General features: G+C 39.1%; 1 protein-coding gene across 1 annotated transcript in view; it reads right to left on the reverse strand.

The window, feature by feature from the left end:
* LOC139729410 (uncharacterized) overlaps positions 1-9,992 on the reverse strand; it is a 50,872-nt gene extending 40,880 nt beyond the window's left edge. The window contains exons 1-2 of the mRNA XM_071640341.1: positions 9,888-9,992; positions 7,001-7,087 (exon numbers count right to left, since the gene is read on the reverse strand). Of these exons, the coding sequence (XP_071496442.1) occupies positions 7,001-7,064 (64 nt within the window). The 5' untranslated portion in view covers positions 7,065-7,087; positions 9,888-9,992. The remainder of the gene's footprint in view (positions 1-7,000; positions 7,088-9,887) is intronic.
* Positions 9,993-10,802: the final 810 nt, after the last annotated feature.

Here is a 10,802-nt window from a genome sequence, read left to right on the forward strand (position 1 = left end):
GATTCGTGTTCATACATAAAAACGCACCAATGAAGATTAAGTATATCATTTTTCATATGAAAATTTATCTACACAGATTTTTCTCTCTTTCAAATAGCACTAACAATGATAAAACAACAAATCTGCACATATGAACTTCCATCCTAACTCACCATTGCACTGATACATTTTGTAGCTGCCCTATTCGCTTACACAATTTGACAATATGTATTAAATGATTTGTAAAGAAATCTAAGCCATAGCCACCAAACTCAAACTTCAGCTTACTTGCTTAAGATGACGGTCTCCTTCAGTTTGATTGAAAATCAATGATTTTCCAATTGTTTATGTATGATTATGAATCACCTATATACAATATTTCATTATTGATACATTATGACCGTATTTCCATTCATCTTGTGTTAGATATAATATGTTATAGTACTGGAAAGATTTTTATGTTGTATAACTTTGTGAAAATTGCAGAAATAAATCAAATCATATCAAATCAAATAATTTGGGATTTGTAGGACGGAAGTGCCCAGTTTCATATTGATTTCCAAATTATTTGTATGACGTTATGCATTGTGCTAAAAAAAAAGAATGTTAATCCTTATATTTTACTTGCATATACATTGAAGGGTTCATACATGAAGGGTTTCTTCTTGTTGTTTCAAATCAAGTAATATATATGGTATTTTTTTATACCAGAGGCATGGTTTATCACTTATAGTGCTAAAACCTGATCATAATGTCATAATGTTATTCAACTTTCTTTATTCATGTGTGTGCCCCCCCCCCCCCCCCGCGTTTGGTCGATGTTGGAGTTTTCAATCATTCGTGCTTTTTTTTTTTTTCTTCAACTAGTTAGGGCATTTTAGAAAATTTCTGGACCATCTGTGAAAAAATTGCTTACCAATAGCTTTCTTCACCAATGTGTTCACTAAGGTGTCTACTAACACCTCTCAATTAGTTCCAACCCAAATCCTTGTGGAAAATTCTGGGGAGCCAATCAAAATCGAGCACCCGGAGGGGGGCGGGGCAGAAATGGAAAAATATATATTTTTTCCAATATAAGCGAGTGAGATGTCTAATTAGGGGTTTCTGGGGGTGCAGAACCGATTCCCACAATTAGTTTTGAGTACAAACAACTCTCTGACCGTGAAATAGGCCACGCCTCCTTTTTGCCCCCGCCGAAATACGTAAATATTGGTATTTTTATACTTATCTCATTAGGTTTATATAATGGGTTTTTAGGGTGCACTGAAAACACTTGTGTGCGATGGGAACTAGTCGTTACCATTTCTCTTATATCCATAACACTAAATATAATCATATTACTGCTGTGTATACTTATTAAATGTTTGATTCTCAATAGTTTTGAACCAACATCCTCGTGGAAAAAAACAACAACAACAACTGTGGAGCCAGTTAAATCTACGCAACAGAATGGGAGGGGTTGTCAAACAATGGGAAGATTTTTTTTTTGGCCAGTGTTATCGTGTGAGATGTCCATTTAGGGGTTTCTGGGGGTACTGAATGGATTCGAAACATTAGTTTTGAGTTAAAACTACTACCTGATCATTAAAATAGGCCACACCTACTTTTTGCACCCGCCGAATCATGTATTATTGGTATTCTAATTTATACGCATCTCGGTGGGTTTATGTAGTGAGTTGGTTAGAATGCTGCATTGAGTTCTATCATCACTTAATTTGAGCTACACCTCCTCTAAAAACAGTTGGTAAAACACTGATTAATAAGTGTGCAAAATAACAAAAGTAGTCGTTCCCTCTTCTTTTACTTCCATTATGCCCATTTAAATCCAACAGAAATGTATCTCAATATTGAAACCTTGGTACATTATCCTACTCACAGGCATCTCCCTCACTGCTCCCATCAGCTGCTTGGTCAATGTTCTGGCAACAGCTACCACGACATTTGCCGCAAAAAGAAATACACTTGACTCCTTACTTTTTATTATACAACTTGCTTTTTACAACTGAGGGCCGGCGACTGTGTGCTACAGTCCCCCTCACGGTTACAGCTGACAAACTTCAGAAAATAGTCCTTTTCGATGGGTCTGATGAAGGGACCAGTGCGTAACCTTGGTCCTCAAGCTTCCATCCATACTCCAAGACATCCAATGATGGAGTTTGCAACATTAGCCAATCTCTGGTTTGGAGATAAGTTTGTAGAGAATGCTACTCTGCAGCTTATGTTGTCGGGGACATGTAATTTCTCAGTTTTGATGCTCCCAGCAGCAGCCCGCTTGCTGAAGACGTCAAATGTCAAGTCTCCAAAGTCTGTTGGGTGATCTTCCATGGAACATGAGCTTGAATAATTCACAACTGACTTTAATGATATCATCTTTCTTGCCTCGGATGTCCAGAGACGCATCCATGGCCTGTTTCGCCTTGTCAGTCTCGCAGAGCTTGTTTACCAAAGTTGATTTGCTAAACCCAGAAATTGCTGACACTGTATCGCAGCCGGAAAAGCTGTGCAAGAATTCAAGATCAAACACTTCCGGTATCTCTCTGGGAGGGCCTCCCTTATCTTTGGGATTATTATCATAAGATATTTCCTTGGCGCTTGTGAGGAAGATAGAGTGAATCAGCAAAAAGATGATGTCGGTGTCCCCAGCCCTCACCTCAACAGTAGAATCTTTTGCCTCATCTAGAGCTGCCCGGATTATAGCAGTGTCTGTATCATCATGGTATTGCTGTACACTGATCCCATTTCTACTGAATGTCTCAGCAAGCAGCAGAATAAAATGGGCCTTGTTGCTCTTGCTTTTCTCTTGGAACGAGGCTTTTGATGTCTGGGCGAATCAGAATGTCACACCAAGCATTCTTTATTCGTCTCCGGTGATCAAGGCCCTTAGTGGTGCTGCCGTATCCGTCAGAGACCACATTGATTTGGAGAAACTGGCTCCCCATGGACTTTAAAAATATAGATATCTCTTGACAATTAATGCCCTTAGCAGGTGAGGTTAGCTTCCCATTTGACGTTGCGCAAGAGCCATCCACCACTTATTCTACGGGTTCCACAGAAGTCTTGCTAGGGTGCATGGTTTCCATACACAGTGAATTTGGTAAGCTCTTACCAAATTCACTTTGTATGGAAACCATGCAGTCAGTTTCTCAGACCATGAGCGGTCAGGTACATGGACTAAAATCACGATAGAAACCACACTCATGGGTGAGGCCAAATCCTCAAACAGTCTTAACAGAGGACGCTTCCGGAATGAATCTCCTCACAGGTGTTGGGTTAAGACGCTAAACCACTTCTCATGCATTCACCAGGAACTTGAACAAGGTATGAACAAGCGTGAGGTACCTGACCACACGCACGTCACAAGAGCCCAGATGAAGAATGACGAAGATGCTGTCAACGCCATTTTCGGATGGTTGGAGGAGATCGACCTCTTCGATGCAACATGGGACAAGAAGACCCTAGTATCCTTTATAACAGGATTCAGCAGCACTCCAGAGGACCCAGTCAACGCTGATCAGGCAGAGGAGGTTGGCAGAGCCATGCTGGCCAAGATGAATGGACGAACGGTTCTGGATTCAATTGAAACTAAAGCAAAAGGTGAAGTCATTAGACAGCCTTAGAAGTGGACCCATAGCCAATGGAAAGAAGCTGGTTATTGACTCACTCAAGCTCTTCAACCGTCTAATCATCATCAGTTTGCGTGAAGTCAAGACCGAAGGTCTGTGATTTGAGTTGACGCCAACACCAATGTCTCTATTTGACAAAGACTAGAAGTTGCGAAATCCAGACAATGCTGCCCAAGCAAGATTTCTGAAAGCATTTGTGGAAAGCGTTGAACGAACCCCCTGCATGAGTCTGTTTATTGATGGTGGATGACTATACTGCACAACGTCAAGCGGGAGGCTGACCTATCCTGGAAGGGCATTTCCGAGAGCTACCTTCAGTTTTTGAAGTCCATGGGGAGCCAGTTTCTCCAAATCACTGTAGTCTTTGGTAGATACGGCAGCTCTGCTAAGGACAATGATCACCCGAGACGAACATAGAATGCACGATGTGACATTCCCTTTCGCCCAGACATCAAAGCCTCGTTCCAAGAGAAAAGTTCATCCACAACAAGAGCAACAAGCCCCGGCTCATTCTGCTGCTTGCTGAGAAATTCAGTAGAAATGGGATCAGTGTATACGGCAATGCCACGATGATGCAGACACTGCTATAGTCCGGGCATATATCTAGATTAGGCAAAATATTCTCCTGTTGAGGTAAGGGCGGAGGACACCGATATCATGGTTTTGCTGATTCACCCCATCTTCCTCACAAGAGCAAAAGAAACATCTTGTAGTATCGCAAAGATCAGGGAGGCCCTCCCAGAGAGATACCGAAAGTGTTTGATCTTGAACTCTTGCACAGCTTCTCTGGCTGCAATACAGTGTCAGCGATTTCTGGGTTCGCAAATCAACTTTGGTAAACAAGCTCTGAGATACTGACAAGGCGGAAAGGGCCATGGATGTGTTTCTGGACATCCGAGGCAAGAAAGATGATATCATTAAAACCGGCTGTGTATTATTTAAGCTCATGTTCCATGGAAAACCACCCGAAAGACTTGGAGGCTTGAGATTTGACATCTTCACCAAGCGGGCTGCTGATGAGCGCATCAAACCTGACAACAGAAGCTGCAGCGGAGCATCCTCTACGAGCTAATCTCCAAACCAGAGGTTGGCTAATGTTGCAAACTCCATCATTGGATGTCTTGGAGTATGGATGGAAGCTTGAGGACCAAGGTTACGCACCGGTCCCTTCAACAAACCCCATCGCATAGGACTATTTTCTGAAGTTTGTTAGCTGCAAACTGTGAAGGGACTGTAGCGCACTGAAGTGCAGTTGTAAAAGCAAGGAGTTATGCATTTCTGTTTGCTGCAAATGGCATGGTAACTCTTGTCAGAACATCAACCAAACAGCTGATGGGAGCAGTAAGGGAGATGTTGGGGAGTAGGATAAAGTACTAAGGTTTCAATACAGTTCTGTTGTGCCAGATTTAAATGTGGCATAATGGAAGTAAGAGAAGTGGATTGCACAGTTAACGGTACATGTTGCAGTATTTTTTGCTCACTGTTTTAAGAGTTGATACAGCTCAAATTAAATAATAGAACTCAGTTCAGTGTTCTAAAAAACTCACTGAATAAACCCACTGATGTACGTATGAAATACCAATAATACATGATTCAGCGGGTGCAAAAAGTAGGCGTGGCCTATTTTAATGGTCAGGTAGTATTTTTTACGCAAAACTTATGTTTCGAATCCTTTCAGCACCCCTAGAAACCCCTAATTGGACATCTCACAAACTAATACTGGAAAAAAATCTTCCTATTTATTGACACCCCATAGGTTTAACTGGCTCCACAGTTTTTTTGGTTTTTTTTTTCCCCACAAGGATGTTGGTTCGAAATTATTGAGAATCAAACATTTAATAAGTAAAGCCTATTTACAGTAATATGATTATATTTGGTGTTATGGATATAAGGGAAATGGGAACAACTACTTCCCATCGCATACAAATATTTTCAGTGCACCTTAAAAACCTACTATATAAACCCAATAAGATACGTATGAAAATACCAATATTTACGTATTTCGGCGGGGCAAAAAGGAGGCGTGGCCTATTTCACGGTCAGAGAGTTGTTTATACTCAAAACTAATTGTGGGAATCGATTCTGCACCCCCAGAAACCCCTAATTAGACATCCCACTCGCTTATATTGGAAAAAATATATATATTTCCATTTCTGCCCCGCCCCCCTCCGGGTGCTCGATTTTGATTGGCTCCCCAGAATTTTCCACGAGGATTTGGGTTCGAACTAATTGAGAGGAGTTAGTAGACACCTTAGTGAACACATTGGTGAAGAAAGCTATTGGTAACCAATTTTTTTCACAGATGGTCCAGAAATTCTCTAAAATGCCCTAACTAAACTCTGAATATGGGGTACAGCTGCAGCCACCCTCCCCTTCCCCTACAGTCATGTGACAGTGCCACGGGTATACTGTATGGAGACTAGAGGGGAGAAAAGAAAAGAAACAAAAATCATATCATGAATTCTTGGCAGAAAGGTGTATACAGACGGGGCAAAGTGCGACTATGCTCACGTCCTATTCCGTTTTTTGTTCGTTGAGGTTTTTTCTTTTTCTTTTTCTTCACAGGTTGGAATTCCCCATTAAAGGCAGTGTTGCACTTCTCCAATTAGCAATAATCGCGAGGATCAATGTGTTTTTTTTCTTCGGGTTATTTGATTTTATTTTGATTTTCTTTCCTTCTTTGTTTGCATTTGTTTGCTTTTGTTTGTTTGTTTTGATTTGTTTGCTTTTATGTGTGATTGTTTGTGTGGTGTGTGTACATGTGCGTTTGTGTGTGTGTGTGTGTGTGTGTGTGTGTATTTTTGCTTTGAAAGAAGGCTATGGGGGTAAATAAGATAATGTTCTCAAAATTAAAAACTTTTTGTCGTATATCCTCCTGAAAAAAAAAAAAAAAACTTGATGCAATTTTCTGGTGACTGTGATTATCACATGGTGACGGAAGTTGAGAAAATTCACATTTTCTCTGACAAGATGATATAAGCGAAGACGAAAAGAAAGTGCATGTTATAAAAAATGAGGAGACATATTAAAAGATATATATTTATCTGTATAACATACATAATATCCTGAATAACAATGCAAAAAGTGGCCTGCCAGCTTTGTGTGAACAGCCCGCAGATATTGAAAAAAAAAATATGTTGATTATGAGAATCAGATGGGCGCTATCAATTTCTAAGATTTGAGCGTAAATACATCTGGAAAAAATAATGCCCTTTTGGGTTTTATTTTTCACGTTTTATTGGAAATTTAAAATAATTTTAAATTGACAGCATAATGTAGAAGAGATCAAGCACTACAATGTGACACAAATAATATGATATCCCCCAAAGTTGTAATAACGACCTTCTGGTTCTCAACTGAATTTTGTAAACTATAAAACAAGTACATAGTGCGCTTACCTGAGGATAGGGAGACTGCTACTAGCAGGGCAGCAAACACCCATGTCCAGTGAATTCGTGGCATGTTGGTTCAAGTGGTATTCTCTCCTAATATTAATGGGGTGAGAGGGTTGATACAAAGAACATTTTATGTGCAGATTACGTAGGAATCCACTTTGACTTTCGACTCTGCCTAAATTTGCATGAGTACAAGAGGACCAGGCATGATTATCAAGACATTTCGCCTTCTAGAGATAAATTTGCAGTCTGCTATTATTTACTAGGTATTTATGATCGAAATTATGGCAGTATATTCAACCTGTATGGCGGGCTCTCATGAACATAAATGATAACCCTTGTATTTTCAAGTAGGGTTTTGTATTGTTTTAATCCTAAGTTTAAGGGATCCTGATTGGTTTTTCCACTTCTACATCCCCAAATCAAAATGACATTCTTTTTCCCGAGAATGTACGAACCGAACACCACGAAGATTTTGGTTAACAATCCAAATCCTATTCCAGTGTATATATAGGACAGCGTTTCTATCCGAAAGATAGTCGACCATTGAATTCACATTAAAGGACAATGAAACCCAAATACACTGAAACCTGCCTTAGTGACCGACAATACAAAATTCATGTAAACGACCGTGTCTATAGCGGCCACTTTTTTTTTCGTCTTCCTTTGGTGGTTGCAATAGGCAGTTTTATCCTCAACAACACACATATATATACACTCAGCGAAAAAAAGTAAGTTCCCCCCTAACATTTTTGGATATATCTCAAAAAGTATTTTACAGATTTTCATAATTCAAACGGGAATGGATGGGGAATTTCATTACTCATAACATGAATGGCATATCATTGCCACCAGATATCATTATTGGTGTAAAAAAACGCATTTCATGTCAAAATGCATGGGAAAAAAAGTTGCACTTCAGGCTATATGAAGCATATTGTATACATTTCCTATGTACGTTAGCAAATGACCTTTTTAAATTGTGTAATTCTCAGGAATTTCTTCAGGTACAATGTGCTTCCCTATTAAACAGATGCTATGCATACTTTTGTAAACAATAGCCTTTTCAATATGAAAATGTTGGTAGAAGCCATGTGATTTGTAATTCCAATTTGGGTTGATCACATTAATGTGCTTATGGTCATTTTGCATCATGCGCTCAAGTTGTAGATCAGTTTGTTGAGGGAAATGGCATCGAACGTATGGAGTGGCCTGCAAGTTCCCCTAACTGTAATCCAGTAGAGAATCTTTGGGATATCATTAAGCGGAAAGCGAGCAGGAAGGTGAAAGATGACATTTCACTGCAAGAATTTCAGCGCATCTTGCAGAGACCATGGGCCAACATTGAAGCAGTGCCAAGTACAAACTTTCGTCAACAGTATGAGGAAGAGATTCCAGCTGGTCATTGAGCGGATGGTGGACATATCAATTATCAAAATACGTGACTGTATGATCATGAAAAGAAAGAGATAGAAAAATAGGCAATAAGCCATGCCTAAATGTTCAGAATCATACGTGATTGTTTGATTATTTGTGTAAAAGTCATTGTAAATCACTAAAGTGCAACTTTTGTTTCCATGCATTTTGACCTAAAATGCATTTTTTTACACCAATAATGATATCTGGTGGCAATGATTTGCCACTCATGTTATGAGTAATAAAATTCCTTATTCATTTCCGTTTGAATTATGAAAATCGGTTAAATACTTTTTGAGATATATCCAAAAATGCTAGGGGGAACTTACTTTTTTTGTTGAGTGTATTTTTATATGCATACACACTTGTACTCTTTATATACATAAAATCATATACATAATGTGCATATTTCTTTATTTATAATTCAGGAAATGCGGCAATATTAGCAAAACAAATCGTTGAAGTTTGAGAAAAACGGACAATCCATTCAAAGATATATAATTCTTATGTGTTTTTAAGGTCTCATGGCAGCCATCGCTGGCTGATAAGGCAATATCTCGTGACGTCAAAAAAGGAGAGAGATATAAAGAAAATATGAAGAGAATTAAATATATTTTCGTGTCTCTAACATAATGAAAAACACTAAAACTTACCTCTTTCAAAAGCAGGAAGAATGATATTACCCTCAACATAATATATCAGTATCAAGAGAAGAGACTTTAAACTTGAAAGTGAATTTTTGTGGATTTCTCCTCATGTTTTCCAGTATCGTCGTCCATGCATCGTTGTCCATACGTGTTTCTAGCATAATGAAAAGCCACTTATAACTTACCTCTTTCGGCAAACAAACAAACAAACAAACAAACAAAGAAAAAACAGGGAGAATTATTACCCTCAACAAAATGTATCAGTATCAAGGGGGGAATGTGTGGTTGAAAATGAAATTTTGTGGATTTTTCTTTGTATTTTCTTTTATCGTTGTCTACCCGTAACATCACGAAATGTCATCTAAATTACCCAGTATTGTTGGTTCATTACTGCTCACTGATGTGTGAGTCACCTCCTTGTTTCTGCTTTATATATTACTGCGTTGACTCAGTTCACATAGTTTGATTTCATGGATTTTCATCCTAGACACTTTGGATGGCAGCACAGACAAGACTTCCGTATCAATCACATTGGAAACGCTAGGCAGAATTTAAAAAAAAGATGAATATGTAACTTAAACATAAACAGAACAAAACGAAGACTATGTTACACACAATGTGTATCATTTATACTTATTGTCACCTCATCCACCCCTATAGGGCCCTTCTAATTTCTTGGGAAAGGTGCGAAGTATTGCGAGAGTAAATCAACGTACACGATATACTGAACCATACACGTAAAATAACACTAACTTAGGCCCTAGATGACAAAATCTAAGTCTACTATACGGCATGCATTGCGAATGCTTTGTTTCACGTGAACGTACCCGTTTTATGATGGTGGAAGGTTCCCCGGCAAGTTTTCTGGATAATAGGTGGGTGAATTTCACATCAAGGCCATGCAGTTTGAAGAGAAAACGGCACAGAAAACGGAACACTTCTGACGTGCTGATGGTAGGGACCTACACAATATATATTATACGCATGACAGTTGGGCTGTCTAGGGTGTGCGAACTCCACAATATGACAAACATCCAGGTCTCGTAAAGGTTCAAGGTACAACTTGCAGACCTGAAAATATGACAATCCAGATCAGAATAATGTTATTATGTTTTTGTCATTATTCTACTAGAAAACAGATACCGACGTCGGTGACTAGCAAGGCGTAACATTTGTGGCGTGTCATGGAGCGAAACATCCAAGGGAGGGGAGGGATGATAACGAATTCCATTTACAAAATTTTAACTCATTCTGGCTTTCGACAAAAAAAAAAAAAAATGTCTCATAATGTAACTTTTTGATGCTTTGACATTTTACGTGGAATCTCTTTCGTGAGGTATGAGAAAAGCCCAGTAGGGATGTGGGCGTGAAAAACGGCCCCAGATGCGTGAGACTGACACCTATATAGGGCGTGAGAATGGCTTGTCTGCAAGAATGAAGCGACGTGATTCTTTACAATCTTGACAGCCGCACCAAGGCTTCAAGCTGCGTTTCATGATTTAAACCTCCGGAACAAAACTCACGCATATATTGCAAAGTAAATTCAACTTAATTTTCCTAATTCACATACTATATTCAAGACTTGATCTGTCTAAGGAATAGCTTCACTGGTTATGAAATCGATGATTTATTCAACCCCCCAAAAAAGTGTTCTGCACGCTGTTCAGTTGTTTTACCACATTAGTCATCTTTACTACGCAGCGAAACAATTATACTCTCATCTTTCGTTTATACATGTATGT

The sequence above is a fragment of the Diadema antillarum genome, unplaced genomic scaffold (assembly GCF_040938485.1).
Source record: "Diadema antillarum isolate AM-2024a unplaced genomic scaffold, OU_Dant_1.0 scf00000020, whole genome shotgun sequence".
NCBI classification, from domain to species: domain Eukaryota; kingdom Metazoa; phylum Echinodermata; class Echinoidea; order Diadematoida; family Diadematidae; genus Diadema; species Diadema antillarum.